Genomic DNA, 22,231 nt, shown 5'->3' with positions numbered 1-22,231 from the left:
TTTTTGTAATTCAAATCAATACCTTTATTTCTTGCTTCTTAGTAAAAGAATTTTATTATATTCTTGAAACTTGACAGTGGTGTCCCTGGGTGAGTTGCATTTGGGATTTATCCCATTGGCATCCTCTGTATTCTGATGATTTGTAACTACACCTTCATTTTCAATAATCCTGAGAAACTTAAATGTATAATTTAGATTCTTGTGGCAAAGGTTGCTGTCTTCACAGTTTCAAGAAGACTAATAATTCTTAGTGTTTCTGTGTCTAGTTCCTAAAAATGACCATTTTCCACACATAGATTGCAATATTTTTCTAGCTGTGCAATTTCATGGGTTTTTTTTGTTTTCTTGTTGTAGCATTTTATCCTTTAGTGTAATAATCTATTTTTCCTTAAGTATATTTGTTTTAACATTTATATTTTCTATGAATACTTAATAAACACTTGTTTAATTCAATTTTATTATTAGCCTGGGTTGAGATTTTTTAATAGCCTGAAATACTTGCTGCTTTGAAATCTGAGGAAGTTCTAGTTTGTTTTTGTGGTAGTGAAGAATGACTTTTCCCCTGACTTTTTTGCTTTTGCTTCTTTTAATATTTTCCTTTTGTATTTAAACTCTTTCCTCCTCCTCATTCTTCATGTAAATGTTCTTATGTTTAAAAATATATTTCTTTTGAAGATTCTTGATAGTTCTTTTGTGTTTTGAATTGACTTGTTATCTACCTGTATTTACTGTTTTGACATTTTGTGTGTGGATCTTTAGAAATAAATTGAAAAAATTTGAACAGACTTTTGAAAACAGTGGTTGAATATTAGCAGAATGGAAGGTAATACTTTAAGCTTTCCACAACAGCTTTTATGACAACATAAGAATAATTGTGGCTCTTTCCTTTTAGCTCAGAATCTCAGAGTACAGTTATAAGTTTGATTAATGATTCTTTTGTGAATGAAGGTTCTGTATGACAAAGTTTGTCATATTTAGACAAATTAAAGGAAGAAAATCTTCATCAATCATGTGAATCAGTTATAGTATTCATCATATGACTACATAGGACAGAAGTCTACTAAACTTCTCTTTGTCCTCATACAGTTGAAAATAAACAGGGACAACTCCAGGCAAAACTAGCGTTTATCCAGTGTCTCTGGGTATTTTTTTAATACCATTTCTGCCAAAGGCAAGCCTTCTAACTAAAATAGGGAACAGCATTATGCATCAGGCAGCTCTGAATTTCAACTTGATTGAAAACTTTAAAAATAATTAGAATTGATGTAACGACAAATGGTTCATTATCTTCCTCCAAGCTTGCTTAGCTTAGGCATTTTGAGGTGTATCTCAGTGATCTTTTAGGAGGCAGAGACTCATGTGCTCAGCTCTCACTGGCTTCTTCCAGGATATGGATTCCACCCTACCCTATTACAAATCTGCCCAGGCATTCCACCTCTTCTATCCTTAATCTACTCTTTTTCTTACATAAGACACACACATCAATACAAATATGTATATATGCATGTATGTATATATTCCAAATGTAATAGTATCCAGTATACAATTGCTATGTAAATGTTTGTTGAGTTGAATTTTTCATGGCAAATCTCTTTTTTGTTGTACCAGAATATGCCTGTATATAGTTTTATCTTTTTTTATATATCTAGTAACAATGTTTCAGATATATAGATATAGATATATATAGATATGTACATACACACATATATCATCAGAATTCTGCTTTAATGATGGCATCACTGTAAATACATATGAAATTATGCTCTTATAACAAAGAGAGGAGTATATATTATCTGAAACCTGAGAGAGATAAATTTTTTAGGTTCTTGTAATGCCATCCTTGTTACTGAGCAGCCAGCCTAGTCCAGTGTAGAATTTTAAATAGTAGCAGGAATGAGGTTACCACAGGTCTCTTTCTGTGTACTATTAAGCATTTTTTTTCTTCTTAAGAAAAAGACAATATGATTTTTGGACAACTAAAAGTAGAAACTACAATTCTAAAGCATGACTTTTTAGTTCCTAAGCCCTGCATCTTTACAGTTTCACAAGAAGCTCTGAACCAAACTAAAATCCCTTTTACTAAGAAGTTTGCTCAGACTTTTCTGTTTATGGGAGAATAAAGTATGTTGTAAAACTTGATTCTGTGAAATGTTTAATTAATCCCTAGTTTTATCATTGAAAATATAGCCAAAAAAAAAAAAGAAAATATAGCCAGATTTCTTTTATGTGTTCATGATTATACAAGACGTTTAATTTTCAAGCATAGTTTAGAAAGGTTATATTGTTTACAGCACATATCATAAGGCTAGGCTATTTGTAGTGCTTGTTGTTTTCTGAATCAACATTTTACAATGCATTATAATTTGTCAGTTTCCCCTTTCTCATATTCTTCCATGTCTCTTTTTTTTTTTTCAGAACAGAGAGCTCCAGATCATGAGAAAGCTAGATCACTGTAACATAGTCCGATTGCGTTATTTCTTCTACTCCAGTGGAGAGAAGGTAGGTATGATTGTAATGCATGCAAAAAGTGTAAATAGAGAGAGAGAGAAATAGAATCACTATAAGAATCACTGAGTTAGTCTGGCATATTATAATATGGTGGTCCTAATTATAATAAAACCATGTTACTTTTTAATAGTATTTTATAATCCATATGACATCCCTGTGCTGGATTATATGCATTTTATTGATGAGCAGATGGAGGCATCCACAATTATAGATCTGGCCCTTGGTCTTTTAAGTCCAAATCTAGTATGTTTTCTATTATACTATCCTGCCTCTCTGTGATATGAAATATGAGAAATTGAGAAAATAGACAAACTCTTATGTTTCTCCCTTTTCTCTTTTTATTTTCTCTCTAATTTAAAGAATAGAAGGAAGTTTGTATTGTTTCTTGTTAATGTATTATAGAATATACTACATACTCATGTTGATTAATGTAGTGGTCCATTATTAGTATTTTGGGGGAAGGATAAAGTCTTGTCACTTTGAAAAGGAGGGGATTTTGAGCAGATAAGATAATATAAACTGAGATTCTACTACATGTATGTCTATATTCCTCACCAACTGAAACGATGGTAGTGTAGAGTCATATAAGTAAGCTGAAAAGAAGTGAGGGGAGGAGTTTCACAAATGTCAAAGAATTATTTTTTTTTCTTTTTCCATAAAAGTATTTTATTATTTTCCAGTTACATATAGAGATAGTTTGCAACATTTGTTTTTTTTTTCTTTTTCTTTTTTTCTTTTTAATGTATAAGGTATTTTATTTTTTCCGTTACATGTAAAGATACTTCTCAACTTTTGTTTATACAAGCTTTACAATTTCAGATTTTTCTCCCTCCCTCCCCTCCCTGCCCCCTCCCCTAGACAGCAGGTAATCTGATATAGGTTATGTCTATATATCTCTATACATATACATATAGATATAGATATATACACACACACATATGTATACACATAATAACATTAATCCTATTTCTGCATTAATCCTGTTACAAGAGAAAAAATCAGAGCAGTGATGCAAAACCTCAAAATAGAAAAAAAAACACAACAGCACCCAAAACAAAAGAAATAATATTGTTCAATCAGCATCTATACTCCACAGTTCTTTCTTTCTTTTTTTTTTTCTTGGATTTGGAGATCCTCTTCTATCATGAGTTCCCTGGAACTCTTCTGTACCATTGCATTGGTGAGAAGAATATAGTCCATCACAGTAGGTCAACACTCAATGTTGATGATACTGTGTACAGTGTTCTTCTGGTTCTGCTCATCTCACTCATCATCAGCTCACGTAAGACCCTCCAGGTTTCTCTGAACTCTTCCTGCTCATCATTTCTTACAGCACAATAGTATTCCATTGTATTCATATACCACAACTTGTCCAGCCATTCCCCAATTGATGGGCATCCCCTCAACTTCCAATTCCTTGCTACCACGTAAAGAGCAGCTATAAATATTTTTGTACATGTGGGTCCCTTTCCCCCTTCCATGATCAAAGAATTATTTTTTGAGACATCCATGTGGGACATCTGTCCATTTTTGACATTTCTTAATCAAGACCGTCCTTTCCAAATTGTTACACTTGGCCACTGTATTTGTTACTATTTACTTAAACCCCCCCCCCCCCACACACACACACAGCAAAAACAAGTAACTTTAATTAAGTGGACACGACTTATACATGCCCAATTTATATTTTGACAGTTTTGATATATGAATTACTCCTACTGAGCATCAGAAAAGTGGTGTCATTCCCTGAGTGCAAGTAACTTGTTTAACTTCCATTTTAAAAACTCCTGAGTTAGTCTGAAAACCTTCCTTCAAAGAGAAAACAAAATTATTGCTTTTTCAGATTTTATGATGTTCTACTTAGAAAACCCTAGAGAGTCAACCAAAAAATTAATTGAAAAAATTAACATCAGCAGAGTTGCAGGATATAAAATAAACTCACATAAATCATCATTGTTTCTGTACATTAACAACAAAATGCAGAGGTAGAGAAATTCTATTTATAATAACTACCAAAAGTAGAAAACACTTAGAAGTCCTATTGCCAAGACACACACAGGAATTATATGTCTATAACTACAAAACACTTTTTACACAAATTCAGAGCTCATTAATTGGTGAAATATTAATTGTTCATGGGATAGCTGAACCAATATAATAAAAATGGCAACATTAACTTGGTTAATTAACTTATTCAGTGCCATAAACATCAAATTACCAAAGGGTTACTTTATAAGGCTAGGAAAAATTACAGAATTCCCCTGGAAATATAATAGGTCAAGGATCCCATGGGAAATAATGGGGGAAAAAAGAGCAGGAAGGAAGGGAACCTCATAGTACCAGATGTCAAGCTATACCACAAACCAATAATTAATTATCATAGCAGTCTGGTACTGGTTAAGAAATAGAGAGGTTAGGGGGCAGCTAGGTGGCATAATGGATAAAGCACCAGCCCTGGATTCAAGAGTACCTGAGTTCAAATCCAGCCTCAGACACTTGACACTTAACTAGCTGTGTGACCCTGGGAAAGTCACTTAACCCTCATTGCCTTGCCAAAAAAAAAAAAAAAAAGAAATAGGTTGACTTGGGCATCTAGATGGCATAATGGATAGAGAATTTAACCTGGAGTCAGGAAGACCTGAGTTCAGAGATATCCTCAGACAGTAGTTTTTTGACCTTGTACAAGTAATTTAACCTTTGCCTTAGCCTCCTCAAGTGTAAAATGAGGATAATAATAATGCCTACCTCTCATGGTTGTTTTGAAGGTTATATGAGAAAATATTTGTAAAGTGCTTAGCACAGTGCTTGGCGCATAGTAAGCACTATATAATTGCTACAGATGATGATGATGATGGGAATAGATTAGGTATATAACATACAGAAAAAAATGAGTACAATAGCCTACTGTTTAATAAACCATCTGTTGCAATAAAAACGATATTTAACAAAAAGCTGTTAATAAACATCATAAATAGGGGCAGCTAGGTGGTGCAGTGAATAGAGCACCGGCCCTGGATTCAGGAGGACCTGAGTTCAAATCTGGCCTCAGACACTTAACAATTACTAGCTGTGTGACGCTGGGCAAGTCACTTAACCCCAATTGCCTCACCAAAAAACAAAACAAAACAAAAAAATAAACATCATAAACAAATTAGAGGAGCAATGAAGAAACTGCCTGTCAGATCTAAGAATGGGGAAGAATTCATGGCCAAACAAGAGGTAAAGAGAATCACAAATGATGAAATGCACAATTTTTATTACATAAAATTTTAAAAGCTTTTGCACAGACAAAACCAGTGCAGCTAAAATAGGGACAGAAGCAAATAAATGGGGGGAAAAATCTTTGCAGCAAGGTTTTCTGATAAAGCTTCATCATCTATAAGGACCTGACGATTCATATTTATAAGACTAAGAGCCATGCCCAAATTGATACATCTTTGTAACATACGAACAATTTTTAGGAGAAGAAATCTAAGCTACCAATAGCCATATGAAAAAAAATGTTCTAAATCACCAGTAACTAGAGACACCACACGCATTCAAAAAACTCTGATGTACCATCTCATTATCCCTGCAATTGGCAAAGTCAGTAAAAAAGGGAAATGACAAATACTGGAGGGGTTTTAGATCTGTAAACTGATACAGCCATTCTGGAACTATACCCAGAAAACTATTAAACTAAACCTACCCTCTGACCCAGCAACACTACTGCTAAGTCTATACTTCAAAGAGATCAAAGAAAGGAAAAGGACCCATGTGTACAAAAATATTTATACCAGTTCTTTCTCAGTGGCAAAGAATTAGAAAATGAGGGGGGTATCCATCAATTTAGGAAGGGCTCAACAAGTTGTGGCATATGAATATGATGGAGCAATTTATACAGTAACAATAATATTGTAAAGATGACCAGCTTTGAAAAATCTTAAAGTCTTTTAAAGCCTCTCTGATCAATAAAATGAATAACCACAATTCCAGAGGAATCATGATGATTTAATTATGCCACCCACCTCCAAATAGAGAGGTGATGGACTTAAAATGCAGATTGAGGCAATACCTTTTGTGGACATGGTCATTGCGGGAATTCGTTCTGCTTGACTATACATATTTGTAACTCTGGTTTTATTTTTCTTATTTTCTCTTTGGGGGAAGGCTTGGGCATGTAGTGGGTGGGATAGAAGGTATATTATCATTGATTAAATATTATATTTAATTTTAAAACTTAGGATTCTTAGCACTTATAGAGCTAGAATTGCTACCCTGGTCTTGAGGGATTTTTTGTTTGTTTGTTTCCTTGCTTGTTTTGTTTTGTTTTGTTCTAATTCATTTCATCTTCTATTTGGTTGAGTCAGAAATGGTCTAGCTGAGAGCTTACTATCCTACTTTTTTTGTTAAATCTATGGCAGATCATTATACATGATAGATAAAATGATTGCTTGTTATAACAATGAAAGTATCAGCAGGCGGGATGACAGGAATGATAGGTACTTTATCCTCTTGTCATGGTTTTGATTTGATTTTTGATTATATATTTAGGTCTCTAGTTTTGAGAATTTTTCATTCCACAAAGATTGCATGTGACTATTTGATTTGGCAAAATCTATTAAAAAATTGTTCTTAAATATTTATGGGTCAGCGTTATAACTGGGTGATTATGAGCAACAGTTTTTTTTAAAATGATGATCTCATTATATTTGAGTTTATCTACTGAATTTCTCCTTTCTTTTTATCATATTTATAGTACAGGGATTTGTTGTCTGTTTTTGAAGGATAGGGTGATAATATGCTTCCACAGTGTATAGTTTTGGTCATTTGATAATGTCTTTCTAGGTATTTGGTAGTAGCTGTTGTCAGATATATTATACAGTTTTCATAGTTGTCATTACCATAATCACCATCATGTGAATAACTATGAACAAAAGCAATGTGCAAAGAAGTAAAATCTTACATGAAACCTCTTGTATTCAGCACAGTTGAATCGAATGAATTTACATCAGGCCAAAAAACATTGCTTTGTTCTGAATGCATTTGAATTTCTACAGCTTTAATTGCTGAGAAAGGGAATTGAGTAGTTGTGTTCATTTATTGTCATGCCTCAGATTTTAACTTTGTTTGAAATAGTTTAACTACCAAAGACCGGTGTTATCCCAGTAAAATTTTTGTATAGACGTATCTTTCTCTCTCTCTCTCTCTTTTTTTTTTTTTTTAAGTTGATTTTTGTATGTGTCAGGTGTATCCCACTTTGTTCAATATCGACATGATTTATGGTTTAGTGCTTTTATTTTTTCTCATTGGGGAGGGAAATGCCTGGGCTGGCTTGATTTTGTAGAAAAGAAAAAAAGTTACTTGAGTCAGAGGCAGGAGGTATTTACCAAAGTACTGAGCATACTGATACTAGTCTCTTGTATTTTACTCTTCCTGCTGCCTTGTTTCTTTTGTTAGTTTGTATGAGATTGTTGTTTCATGCTTTTGTGGGGAATTTGGGTTGAGATGGGCAGAGCTGAAATGAAGCCCAAACCAGTAAGACAGAGTTCTGTAGTATCAAACATACTAACAGATCCCAAAGAAATAAGTCATTTTAGGTATAGATTGCTGTAGACACACACACAGATACTTATATAGACATAGATACTTCTTACCCAACCTCATGTATAGGCTAGCACAGACCACCTTGCACATGCAGATTACATGCTTACTAAATGACAATAAGTACTCAATGAATTAAAGATCCCCATCCTCTAATCCTGAGATTTCTTAGCAGTTGAGCAGACATTTTTAAAGCACTGCCTACTTGTTGAATGATTGGTTGACTGTTCTAGATGTTGGCTGTGTAGTATAATAGTATCCAACTGAGATTAAACCACCAGCAATGTCAATTCTTGGCACATCAGGAGGCTGTTTGAAACCTGGACCATGTCACAGAGAATCCTGGGCATTTAGAGTTAAAAGTGGAGTTCAGAGTCCATCTAGTCTAATCTTTAATAGAATCTTCTCTGCCCTCTTTTTATAGCTCACTACTTCTTAGGCTACCTCATTCCGCTTCTTTGTTGTTGGTAAGTTTTTATTTACATCAAGCCTAAATCTAACTCTTCAGCTTCCAGTCCTACTTTTGCCCTCTAGTGCCAACCTCACTCTCTCCCAAACTCAAGTCTGATTCTTCTTCCCCTTGAAAAGCCTTCAAATATGGTATTTTATGAATTCTATCATGTAGGCTGAGGCTTCTCTTTTCCAGTTCTTTCAACTGATCTTTATATGATGTGGAGTTAGCTTGCCTTTTTGTTTACAAAGCTAATTGATCATTTTATTGTTTTCTTTAGTCTCAATGTCCATTTTACCTTTCTAGATTGCTTTCATACTGTTTCTTCTTAATTCTCTTAAGGCTGTGCTAGAGCTCACTATCCCCTGTTAATATCCTGCCTTGTCATACTGGCCCCCCCTGTATTCTTACTAGCTGAAAATGGGCTTGCTTAATCTTATTCCTTACTCCCAGAATGAACCCTGATGGTGTCTTTACTTTCAGGCTGGGGAAGAATCAGGGAAGGCTTTCTGGCAACCTCTTCCTGGAATTTAATTTATAATATTCTGTACCTTTTCTTTGTATTTAACCATATTACTTGTTTATACATATTTCTTCCTATTCTTCTCCCCTTCCATTTAACTAGAAGCTCCTTGAGGGCAGGGCCTATTTACTACTTTGTTGTTGTTCAGTCATGTCTCACTCCACATGACCCCATGGACAAGTTTCTTTGGCAAAGATCCTGCAGTGGTTTGCTGTTTCCTTCTCCAGCTCATTTGACAGATGAGGAACAAAGGAAAATTGGGGTTAAGTGGTTTGCCCAGTGTCACACAGCTAGCAAGTATTTGATACTGGATTTGAACTCAGATCTTCCTGATTCCAGGTCTAGTGCTCTATCCACAGGAGCATCTACTGTGTTCAAGTGATCCTCTTAGTATATGTAGTTTTACGTCCTTCAGGTATTTTTTAAACAGATGTAATTGTTTATAAGACCCACAGGGAGGAAAGTAAAAATTAGAATTTTCTGTTCATTGCTTGAACTGTACACACAAAATTAATCATGAGTAAAGGGTTCTACTCAACCCTTAAATACTCATCCAAATTACTCTGAAATGAAGGGGAAGAGGCCCATCCAGCTTAAATGCAAGAGGACACTAGAGAAGGCATTTGAGGTTTGACCAGCTCATGTGAGAGCCTGGAACCTCTGACCAAATCCAGCTCTTAAATTCAGTCTATGATTATGATCAAACTCAAATGACTTCTTTTGCAACTCAGAAAGTAATTTCTTCCCTGGAAAGCTGACTTGGCCTTCACATTTAATTAAGAAGTTGTAGAACTGAGGCAGCTAGGTGGTACAGTAGATAAAGCACTGGCCCTGGATTCAGGAGGACCTGAGTTCAAATTCAGCCTCAGTCAGTTGACACTTACTAACTGTGTGACCCTGGGCAAGTCACTTAACCCCAATTGCCTCACTGAAGAGGAAGAAGAAGAAAGAAAAAGAAGGGGGCAGCTAGGTGGCGCAGAGGATAGAGCACCCACCGGCCCTGGATTCAGGAGGACCTGAGTTCAAATTTGGCCTCAGACACTTAACAATTACTAGCTGTGTGACCCTGGGCAAGTCACTTAACCCCAATTGCCTCACCCCCCCCCCCCCAAAAAAAAAGGAGGAAGAAGAAGCAGCTGTTAATGGTGCTTCATGAGGCAATTCATATTTTAAAAGGTAGTGATAAATGCAGACTATAGCTGACTTGGAAAGTGAACAAATACAGTTTGCCTTCTATCATTTGTCTCAGAACCTTCTCTTCCTCATTTTCCTATAGTTTTCTCTTTTTCTTTATATACTGTCTCCCCTTTCTGCTCATTTCCCTCTCCCTTTTCAGATTTTACTACCTTCCTTCTATACATTTTCACTCCCTTTCCCTTTCAGAAATGTATAATGTTTTAGGAGTTAAAAAAAATTAATATTTGTTGAATTAAGCCCAGTGGGGCCAGTATTTTCTATTTCTCTAAGGAAAAAAGACCAATAAGTTGTTCTTTTACTTAAATGTTTCTCTTAATTGATTTTTTCCCCCCTCATTCATTACTGAACCTCTACAAAAATACATTTCCCCATCTCAACCTTTAGGAAAAGGTTTTGAAAGCTTCTGAAAGGAAAAAGAAAACTATATTTGATGAGAAACACCCTAGACTATACAAAAAAATCCTCTTCATTTGCTCTCTACACTCTCCTTTTTTCCTGGAGGGCCCTCATATGTTTAATGGTAGAGAAGCAAACTCCCTTGGTATAATAGAGTTGAGATCCAGAAGAGACCTTAAGTATCATTTGGTCTAACAATCCCATTTTACTTATCAGGAAAATGAGGCCCAGAAAAACTAAATGCCTTATACAAGGTTGCACAGCTAACTCTCAGAGCCAGAATTCAAACCCAGACCCTCCAAGTTAGAGCTCTTTCTACTTCACTTAGGTCACACTGCTGTATGGGTGACACAGATGAGGCAGGTTTGATTATCATATGTCTATCTGTTACTGATAACAGGTACTTTGTGAGATATGGAATGAGACAGTGTATAAAAATTTATATTAATATCTATTAATCAATATAATGCCCTATCCTATCAATGGGATTGTTTTTCTCAAATTGGGGTGGAGGGGAGGAGGGGACCAGACTTGGCTGAGTGGAAACCTGATGATATAGAGGGTGTAGTTTTATGCTTGCACTGATTTTGGAGCATCCTCTATGGAGGGGAGATTGGGGAAAGAAAATGGTGTTTACCAACAAATAGCAGCTAGGTATTTTTAAAGCAGTTAGAGCAATTTGGATAAGAGACATTATCCTATATTATAATATTTTAAATTAACATTTTCACGAACATAAAGCCACACGGAGAAATTTGTAAGATTTTACCAGAATTATAGACTTGATCAGCAGTTTTCAGCCCCATTTAAATTCAAATACAATAAGACTGCTTCATTGGACAAACTTGTCTTCACTATTCAACAATCAGTTAAATGGGTAGTCGCATTTTTTATTTATTTTGCTTCCTCTTCATGGTGCCTCACCCTACCCGTACCACTTTAAGGCCTCTTTGGCTGTATTTCCAAGCATGAGGAATATAAATAACCCAGTTGCTAGCATATGACTGGAGAAGGAAGGGATGAAAGCCAGAGGACAGAGGACAGAGAGTTGAGATGTGGCATAATTGCAGCCCTAGTCTTGTGGTGTAATTATTAATATTTATTGCATTGGAGCAGTGCCTGCTTACTTAAATTAATACAGAAAAGATTTTAGTGAATACTAATTGGAAAAAGACAGGTGGCTATCTTTTCCTTACTAGAGATTAATTGGATTTTGTGAGTACCTACAAAGTCTACAAGTTGTAATACTTTATGACAAATTCAGAGCACAAGGGGAGTATTTTTATACTTCATCTGCTACCATGATTTAAGTTTGACTAATAATCTTAAATCTTAGCGTTTTGTTATTCCTTTTCCCCTTTTGTCTGGCAATTTCTGTCCCTTTTCCTCTTCCTTTTCTTCTTCCTACTTGTCTTTCTCCTTTCCTCTTTTCCCTCTTCTGCTAAAAACATGGAATATGTTCCAGGAAGCAAAGAGTGAGTGAGTGAGTGAGAGAGAGTGTGTGTGTGTGTGTGCGCGCGCGTGTGTGTGCACACATGTGCACACAAGCTCTATCATAGACTTTCAGTGTAAAAAAATTGTCCCTTCTCCTTAAAACTATATGTTTTTACTGCCTTTATTTTTAAATAAAATTGTAGAAATAGAGAGAAGAGATTGCCAGGAATTCTGTGTGCTTAAATCTAATATAAACATCTTTTTATGAATTTCAATAGAATAAACTCCCTAAGGACATGGAATATTTCATTGTTGTATTTGATCCCCAGTGTGTAGCATAGTGCATTGCATTAATGGATGTTTAATAAATATTTTAATTGAAATGAATTTGAACCCAGGGAGGTTGTAGATTCTATAGATAGATCTTCAGAAGAGGTATAGAAAGCTGTGTGCATTAGATGATTTTAAAAATTGCTTATTTAAAGGTAAGGGTCATGATAAATGATCATATGTAGGTATATATGTAGACAATCGATTTTTCTGAGCTTGGTCACATACACAGTGCAGTGGTTAGGGGATGATTCATTGTAATATCTTGCAATTTCTTGAATCATCAAAAAGGATTAAATTATATTGAATGTGGTTTTAATGTTTGATACTTTGATGTATATATGGTCTCATTAATGTGAATACTTATGGATTGCATTTTAATCCATGTTTTTTTATTCCATGTGACTCTTGTTCGTGTCTTGTAAATCCCCCACTGTGAGGTCCTCCTTTTGTACTGGGGATCTTATGACATTGATGGATACCAATGGAACACTCAGATTCTCCATTGGCTATCTCCTGCCAAACCGACCTTCGTTTTGTTCCTTGTTCATGATTCTTCGTCTCCTCTCTCCATGCCTTTGCATTGGCTATTCCCCACTTTTGGAATGCATTCTCTCCTTACCTCAGGGAGTCCTTTCTCCTTTTAAGATGCAGTTTAGATATTATCCTCTACTTGAAATCTTTCTTGATTCACCCAAACTGCTAGTACCTACCATCTCATAGAACCTTGTATTTAATGGCTGTGTGTGTGTGTGTGTGTGTGTGTGTGTGTTAACTATATGTTGTATATATTTTATTTGTACTTGTGGTCTCCCCCATTAGAATGTAAACTCATTGTGAGTAGAGATCATTGTATGCTTTGTTCTTTGTCCAGTAAGCATCTTAAACTCAATATATCTAAAACTGAACTCATTATCTTTCCTGCTAATCTGTTGCCCAGGTCTATTGATTTTATATTTGTAACATCTTTTGTGTATGCCCCATTTTCTCCACCGATATTGCTACCACCCTGCTACATGCCCCCATCACTTCACATATGGACTTCTAGTTGGTCTCCCAACCACAAGGTTCTCCCCCACATCCCCCATGCCCATCTTCAGCCAGGTGCCAAAGCAATCGTCTTAAAACACTAGTCTGTCCATGTCAATCCCCCCCAACCCAGTCAATAAACTCTGGTGGTTCCCTGTCATCTCTGGTGTCAAATATAAAATCTTCAGTTTGGCTTTCAGAAACCTTTATAACCTGTCTCTTTTCCTTCCCCGTCTTCTTATACCACCCACCCAAATGTGCTAGTGATACTGACCTCCCTGATGTTTCTCTCACAAGACAACCCCATAGGACACTCCATTTCCCAATATTTGCTGTCCCCTCATGCTTGGACTGCCCTTCTTCCCCATCTCTATCTCATAATTAATCCTCTTAATTCTAATGCTTTCCCTCCGTTGATTATCTCCTTCCCCCCCCCCCCCCCATAGATTTCTTATTTGTATGTAGTTTTTTTCTATAGAGTCTCTCCTATTACATTGTTAGCTCCTTGAGAGCAGAGAGGATCTTTTGCTTTTATGTGTATCCCCAGTGCTTAGCCCAGTGCCTGGCACATAGTAAGATATTTATTTACTAACTGATTGTTGACTATTAAATGTTTATTGACTGACTATTTGTATCCCCAGGATCTAGCACCATGCCTGACATTAATAAATACTTGTTGATTGATGATTAAAGGGGAACCTTTAGAGTATCTACATTATTTCCTAAAGGAAATATATTCTGATCTCTTTTTTCATTTGGAGCCAATTCAATCAACTAATTTCAGTATTTCTCCAAGTCCTATCTGTTGATAGACCAACTATATATGGTTTTTTCCTCTACTTGCATGTCACAGCCTAGATAATAGACAATATACACTGTGGGGAAAAATGTAATGACCTTCAGCCCTATGCAGAGCTCCTTTTATTTCTGCTGTGATAAAGGGGCAGAAGAAGCTAAAAACTGTTTTTAGGCTATAGATAATTAATAACATAGTTATTATTACTGTAAATGTGAGATCCATGTCCAGTAGCCAAAGATTGGACATATAAGTGAAGGAATGGAATTGTTTTAATCTTGATATTCTTGCTATAAATGATACTAATAAAAGAGCTAATTGAGCTGGTTTTGTAAGGACTAAAATTCTAGCTATACTGTCTAAAATATCTAACGAGTGATCACCAATAAATTATAAGCTTTAGCAAGAGTTAGACTTTTAAGCATTTATTAAGGAGAATAAGAATTTGGTAAAGAGAGAGAGAAAGAAAGGCCTAGATTCATCTATCTATTAAAGGGAGAGTGCATTTGTAGCTCCCTTCTCCACCAGAGTCCTCAGGAAAGAGCTCGCATCAGAGCACCAGCCTCCCCCTTCTTCCTCCCACAAGCCAACATCACTTCCTGACGCCAAAGAAAGCCGCATGGTCCTGCTCTCAGAGGCCCTCTCCTCATGTTGGAGCTTTCCTACAGTAAGTCTCCAGCAGGTGGTGTCATTCCAATTGTTACAGTTTTATTGTATAATCCAAAAAGAAATCATTCATAGGAGCTTTGGTCATCTATCACATTGCTTATGATAAGTATTTTTAAAAAAAGACCACTATGAAAACAATATTGCAATGTTGGATCATCTCTTGTAAGATGATGGGAAGGTGAAGAAATCTTCAAGGAACTTGATAAAAACCTCCAAATTAAATCACCTTCTTTAATATTTAGTGAGTTTAATGCGGGGAGGGGTGAAAAATACATGGTAAAAGAACATTCAAGAGTAAAAGTTGAAAGATCAGTGGGTTGTGGACTACACCAGAAGCATTATATCTATATCATTGTTGCTTACCTCAAGAAAAGAGCAAAGAGGCACTGGGCATAGCAAGCAACAACCTCCCCTAAACCACAGAAATTAAAATTGTTTATATTTCAACTGACAGAAAATGACTAGTTACTGTTGCAGAAGTTATTTCTTAACTTTCTCTTGGATCACTTAGATCCACAGATCACTGTGACCATATAAATAACAAATACAAAGTACAAGAAAGAATAAATAGGAGAAAATATGGCAGGTGACTAAATAAGCACCAATCTGCTTTAGTTTTTGTGCTAATTCTTATACTTGAATTGTTTGAAAACAGAAAACCCTAATGTGCAGTTGGTGCCTAACTTGGGAACCTTTTCATTTGTAGCTCAGATGTTTGAGACAGAATGAGCTTCCCAGCCATTTCCAAACCATGTCAGCTGTACTCTAGATATTTTTTCCTTATCCTTCTTCTACTGGAATATGAATTCTGTCCCTAAGATCTTGGGCTTTGATAGGTGATCTTGCTCCTTATCTTGCCTAGAAATAGGTTTTTACCACCACCACCACCAGCTCCCTTCTATATGTTATCTTCCTCCCCATACCCCCTTTAGAATTTAAGCTCTTTGGAGTTAGTAATGATCTTGCTTGTTTGTACTTGTATCTCTAAACACAGTGTCTGGTACATAGTAAGTACTCAATAAATTCTTTTTCATTCATTCATTGTCCCATACTAGTAGTATTTTTAAAGGCATAGTTAGATTCTTTTTTTGGTGGGGCAGTGAGGGTTAAGTAACTTGCCAGGGTCACACAGCTAATAAGTGTCAAGTGTCAGAGGCCGGATTTGAACTCAGGTCCTCCTGAATCCAGGGCTTTATCCACCAGGCCACCTAGCTGCCCTGATAGTTAGGTTCTTTAGAGCCCCATGCACAAGCTCACAATATAACACAAAACAACAGTAGCAGTGTTATAGAATGGAATCACCATTTTTCCCCCTCAAAATGTATCTATAATTCTGAGTTGGAGAACTAGGAACATGTCCATCTCTACTTAAATCCCTGAGAGTGGCAGTGGGGATACCCATATTGTGGCTCTTATGACAAAGAGCATCCACTCTGTTGTTGACTGGGGTGGGGTTGGGGTTTTTAAATGGTTGTAAAATATAGGAATAGTCATATGTTGGGTGCTGGTCTTTATGGATTTGTGAGATTGTTGAGGGATGTGTAGGATGAGCTGGTGAAGAAATGAAGAGCAAAAGAACAGGATTAGTTTTGTCAGGCAATTATGGATGAGGGTGTTACTCTTTTGGGGTGAGCAGAGAAGCCAGGGAAACCTCGGATAAAGGCTGTCAGTACTTCAGTGAAACCTTTAGTTGCTACAGCACAGTATCTGAAAGTGAGGGGATATTCCCTGGGGCAGGAATGAGCTGAGAACATTGTGATAAGAATGAACACCCCTGAGTGTCTTCCTTGCACAGTAAGTGCTCAATTAATGTTTGAATTTTAAAGAAGAGGATGGGAGTACCATGGTCTTATTTATCAACTTGTCTCAAGTGGAGAAGAGCAGTTTGAGCAGTGCATGTTGGACAGACTCCAGAGGAAACCAAAAGGACCAAGGGTAATAATGTTCTACGAGTAGCCAGAGTAACTGGGAAAGCCCTTAACATGGTAACCACCAAGCACCAAGAAATTGTACCAGTTCAGATACAAGTTATCTGGCTTACTTATAACTGATGTATTGTAGTCGCGTTAAAAAAAAAAATTCTGCCTTGGTTCACTGATAAACCATACCTGTGTATTGACTATAAATAAATGTGCTGGAGTACGGCCCTAGACCCTCAGTCCTAAAGAAGCCTCCCAATTCCTTGCTGAATCCTAGGACTATAGAGGTCAGAGGTACCTTAATGGCCATTTAGTCCAACCTCCTTACTTTACAGATGAGGAAACTGAGACCCAGAGAGATGAAATTGACTTGCCAAAGAGCACACATTACTGTAAATGCCCGATGGGATCAGTCGTATGCCATCTGACTCCAAATCCAGCATACATTCTACTGGCCGTGTCATGGTATCCTGTTTGGGTATCAGAAAACAACATACATACATACATAGTCCCTAGGTAAGGAGCATGCCTTTCCACTGAAACTTAAACAGATTTGCAACAAGGAGGAATGATTATTTCACTTATCTCCAGTGCATCCCATCTCTCACATTTTCAAGACTATTCAGAACAAGTCCAAACGATTTGGAGGAAAGGGAGAAAATTCTTGGTGTATCGGGTACCTAGGGGATTTCCTTTTACACTACCAGTCAGGGAATTTCTTCATTTCTAAAAGGAATTCCTAAGTTTGAGATTGTAGAGAGTCTTTTTTTTCCTCTCCTATTCCCTGTCCCGCCCCCAACCCCTGCCTAGATCTGATGACCTTAGTTTTCATTCTTCTCAACATCTCTGCAGCATTTAACATTGTTAACCTTTCCTTTCTTCTCCTAGATAGCCTAACATGACTGTGCTGTATTGGTTCTCCTCTTATCTGTCAGATCATTTCTTCTTAGGCTTTCTTGTTCATTCATGTCATGCCTTGTAACTGTGGGGCCATCTCAAGATCCTATCCCGTACATTCTTTATTCTTTATGTGCTCTCTTGCTGGCCGTATCAAGATCACAAGGGTCTGGTTATCATTTCTATGAAAATTTGCACACTCTCAGATTCATATACCTCGTCCATGTCTCTATCTTAAGCTCCAAACCCACATAATAAACTACATACTGGACATTTCAGCTGTGTGCGCTGTAGACATTTTTAAGTGTTGACACATGTTTTGGAAAAGTGGTATCAAATTCAAATAGAAATCATCTCTGCAGGCTGCATTTTCACTTAGAAAACCACAAATTAACATTATATATATTGTGTTATATTTTTATTTGTTTTGTTAAACGTGTCCCAAATGCATTTTAATCTTGTTTGTTGAAGTTTTGCCTGGAGACTGAGAATTTGATGAATCTTACTTAGAAAATATTTATTGTATTAGACTTAACCTTATGAATCCAACATTTAAAATAGTCCTTTTATTTTTATTTAATAATTTCCCTTTCCCTCTGAGGCCTGTCTTACTTTTATCAGAGTAATTCCACTTTGGTTTTTGCTGTTACCATATTGTTTTACTTTTGAATTAATCTTTTTCCCTACTCAGAAACCTAATTCTACACAATTTGAAAATCGTCAATATATCAAGTGGCCTAATAGTTTTGTTAAACTTTCACTGGTGAGAATAACAACCTGTGGAGCAACTAGGTGGCACAGTGGATAGAGCACTGGGCCTGGATTCAGGAGGACCTGAGTTCAAATCCTGCCTCAGACACTTGACACTTACTAGCTGTGTGACCCTGGGAAAGTCATTTAACGTCCACATTGCCCCACAAAAAAAAAAAAGAAAGAAAGAATAACAACCTGACTTGACTTAATTTGGTTAGATCAGTGTTCTCTAAAGTAGGGGTCAAGCCCCCCTGGAGAAGGGGTTGACAGTATCCTATGGTTGCCATGATTAGCCAGTCAGAGATGTGAACAAATAGGTCATATCTCACCCTCCTTTCAGTATCCAGTCATGGATTTCATCTCCAACATAACCATACTTATTCTTATCTTCCAACACCCCATCACTCTCATTCCTTCTTTCAGTTTTAGCTCAGAATCTCCATTCTGAGCTAGAGTCGTTCCCTCAGGGCAATTAAAACCTACTACTCAGACATTCACCAACAGCTGGGCAAGTTGCAATTAGGAAAATTCCAAAGCTTACCCTGAGACATATAACTATTGCTTTTGCCAGATCACCAGGTAACTCTGTAGGGTGGTCTTACAGAGTGGGATCTGCATTCCAGGAGGTCTGAGAGCACTGCCTTACCTTTGTTTGGGGCAGAGCAGCCATAGAGGTTGTGATTTGCTTATGCACTAAATTATTACCCCCAACTCTCCCTCCTCTCCTTCTTCCTACTCCCCTCTACTCCCCCTCCTTTTCTCTCTTTTCTTCATTATTATTGTTGAAGGCACCACCATCTTTCTACTCACCCAGGCTCACAACCTCAGTGTCATCTTTGATTCATCAGTCTCATTCACCCCACAAGTCTTATCAGTTGCCACATCTGTCATTACCTCTGCATCTCTTGGGCATCTTTCCCATTCTCTATAATCATATGGCAACCATTCTAGTTAAGGTCCTCTTTCTTACCTTTCTTGTGGACCTTTGCTGTGGCCTCCTAATGGATCTCCCTTCTTTAGGTCTCTCCTGTTCATCTTCCACACAACTTGCAAAGTGGTTTCCTTAAGCCCAGTCCTGCAGTTGAAGCATAATAGAATTTAATAAAATTACCTCTTTCATTTTTCTGTGTATCTTCGTTTCAAGTACATTTCTTGTCATGGGGGGGGGCTGGGCAATGAGGGTTAAGTGACTTTCCCAGGGTCACACAGCTAGTAAGTGTCAAGTGTACAAGATCGGATTTGAACTCAGGTCCTCCTGAATCCAGGGCCGGTGCTTTATCCACTGTACCACCTAGCTGCCCTCAAGTGCATTTCTTGTAAACCACATACATAGTTGCATTCTCCTTTCTTGTCTGTTCTGCTAATCTCTTCAGTTTTATGGGTGAATTCATCCCTTTTGCATCCATAGTTATGATTGTTAATGGCATATTTTCCTCCATCCTATTCTTGTACTTTTTTCCTCTCTCCCAGAGCCCCCCTCTGCCTTTACAAAGAAGATGTTAGTGAGAGAGAAGTTTGCATAGCACTAGTGATTTGCAGTTGATGTAAGCTTCTTGCTTTCTCTTGCCTTCTTGTCTTTCTCTTATCTAGACATCCTTCATAGATATCTACCCTTTCTTCTTTTTCTACTTAATCTTCTTTCATGATACATGCTCTGAGGTTGAAGTTTATTTTACTTATGAGTAATATGTCCTTGAATCTATGCTCTTATTTCTCCCTCTTCCATCTCTGTTTTCTCCTTGTTTTCTATTGAGTTTACTGTGTTTCTAAATCAGACTCGTGTGGTGTGTGTGTGTGTGTGTGTGTGTGTGTGTGTGTGTGTGTGTGTAAGTGCATGTGTATGTATTCTTCTCTTGACTGGTTCAGATGAAAGTGATGTTTAGGTGATGCTCATTCTTCCTACTTCTTCCTCCTTTTTATTTGCAAACCCATATTGTATGAGTAGTTCCTACTCCCAACCCCCTACCCTTACTTCTCCTTTCTTTTCCAACATAGTCTTTATTCCTCTCTTTTCTTTTAAGTTCATCAAAACATGAACAGCAGCAATAACAAAATCATCTCACGCATTTTGTTGACATTAGAATTCTGTGAGGATGCTTGTTTTCTTCACCTTCTAAAATTTATACACTTCATCTTTATATTCCTTTTAAAATTGTTTAAACATTTCCCTTTTTTGGTTTCTCTCTTCAGAGTTTTTACTAAACTTTCATTTTATAATCTGTAATACTTGGAAATCATATATTTCATTAAATGTCTTTCTTGTCCTCCCTTTCCTCCTCTCCCCTCCTCCCCCCCCCCCCCCCGCCCGGCCAAATTATGCTTATTTTTTTCTGGGTAAATTATTCTTGGTTATAAACCTACTTGTATCTTTTGCCTTTTGGAATATTGTATTCCACATTCTCTTCTTTATAGTGGTAGCTGCCAAATCCTCTGTGATCTTGACTAGTTCCTCAGTATTTGAATTGATTTTCTCTTTGATCTAGGATCTCTGGATTTTGACTATGGCCTTTCTGATACTTTTCATTGGAGGTTCTTTCAGGAGGTTACCAGTAAATTATTTTTTTATTCAGTCTTTTGATTTTGTCTTAATCTTTTTGCTTGTTCCTTAGAGTCATTAATTTCTGTTTGATCAGTCTAATTTCAGGGAGTTTGGTTTTTGTCTTAGATTTTGTACTAAGCTGTTAATTCTCCTTCTATCCAGTGCTGCCATTTCTTTCCCAATTTTTCTAAAGATCTCACTTCAGTCATATTATTCCAGGAATTCTAGTTGTGTTCTAAATCACAGCTTGTAAGCAGGCTTTGTTTTGCTTTGATTCTTTGCTTGTAGGTGTTGTTTTTTGGGTGTTCCTGGTTATAGTTCTTTAAAGATGGTATTCTTTTTTTTACTTATTCTTCCACTTTTATTTTCCTACCTGGGGCATTGTATTTGATCTAGGCTCTGCATACTTCTCGAGGGAATTCTTCAGAGTTTGTTCCTGATCTGTATTCTTTGATGTTCTGCTCTTGCTTTCTCAATAATGAGTTCTCTCTTCTTCAAAGATTGTAAAGGTGGCTCAGGCTACAGACATGAAAACTTTTAGTGTACTCTAAGCTGGTTGATCTAGGTCTAATTCTGATTGCTGTCCTCTAGGGCTGAGTTGTGTAAACTCCTGAGCCCATTTTGGGATTAGTCAAACAACTGGAGACTCTCCTGTTCTCTAGCAGCCTACTGTTGATGATTGCCCCTGTGAGCAATCTGGAAGGCTCTGCCGGTTTCAAAGGATAAAACTATAGAATTCCCCTTGACCTGAGCTCCTTAACCTGCTTACTTAGCTTCAGGTCTCAGCTTGGATATGTGGACTGAAAACCCAGTTCCACTGTAACTCCACTTCCAGGGTCAGAGCAAAAGGACTGCCCCCTGGCTGCTTTGAAAAGAAATGGGCGGGGGGCAGTTAATGGATTGCAAGTTCAAGAGAAATCAATCTTTTGAATGGCAGCCAAATTTTTCTGCATTATTAGAAGCAATAATGACCATAATGAGGCAGCTTCCTCTGTATTCTACCCTAGTCATACCACATACAGAGTGTCCTGTTTCCAGCACCCCACTTTAGGAATAAAAAGCTGGAATGTTCTAGGTGGCTAGATTATGAATGAACTGGAAAGAAAGAGAAGAAGATTGTTGAAGTTCTATGTGTTTGACAAGGAGAAAAGGACTCAGAGGATAGGACAGCATTTATTCTTCAAGGATATAAAGGATGTTATGTGGA

At 36.9% G+C, this 22,231-nt stretch overlaps 1 protein-coding gene across 5 annotated transcripts in view; it reads left to right on the top strand.

Moving 5' to 3' along the window:
- The window catches only part of GSK3B (glycogen synthase kinase 3 beta), a 279,430-nt gene that overhangs the window by 112,522 nt on the left and 144,677 nt on the right, over positions 1–22,231 (top strand). For all 5 annotated transcript variants that reach the window (XM_043990488.1, XM_043990491.1, XM_043990490.1 and 2 more), the window contains exon 3: positions 2,416–2,499. In XM_043990488.1, the coding sequence (XP_043846423.1) occupies positions 2,416–2,499 (84 nt within the window). The remainder of the gene's footprint in view (positions 1–2,415; positions 2,500–22,231) is intronic.

The sequence above is a fragment of the Dromiciops gliroides genome, chromosome 3, assembly GCF_019393635.1.
Source record: "Dromiciops gliroides isolate mDroGli1 chromosome 3, mDroGli1.pri, whole genome shotgun sequence".
In the NCBI taxonomy this organism is placed as follows: Eukaryota; Metazoa; Chordata; class Mammalia; order Microbiotheria; family Microbiotheriidae; genus Dromiciops; species Dromiciops gliroides.
This window is presented reverse-complemented; position numbering and strand designations above follow the sequence as displayed.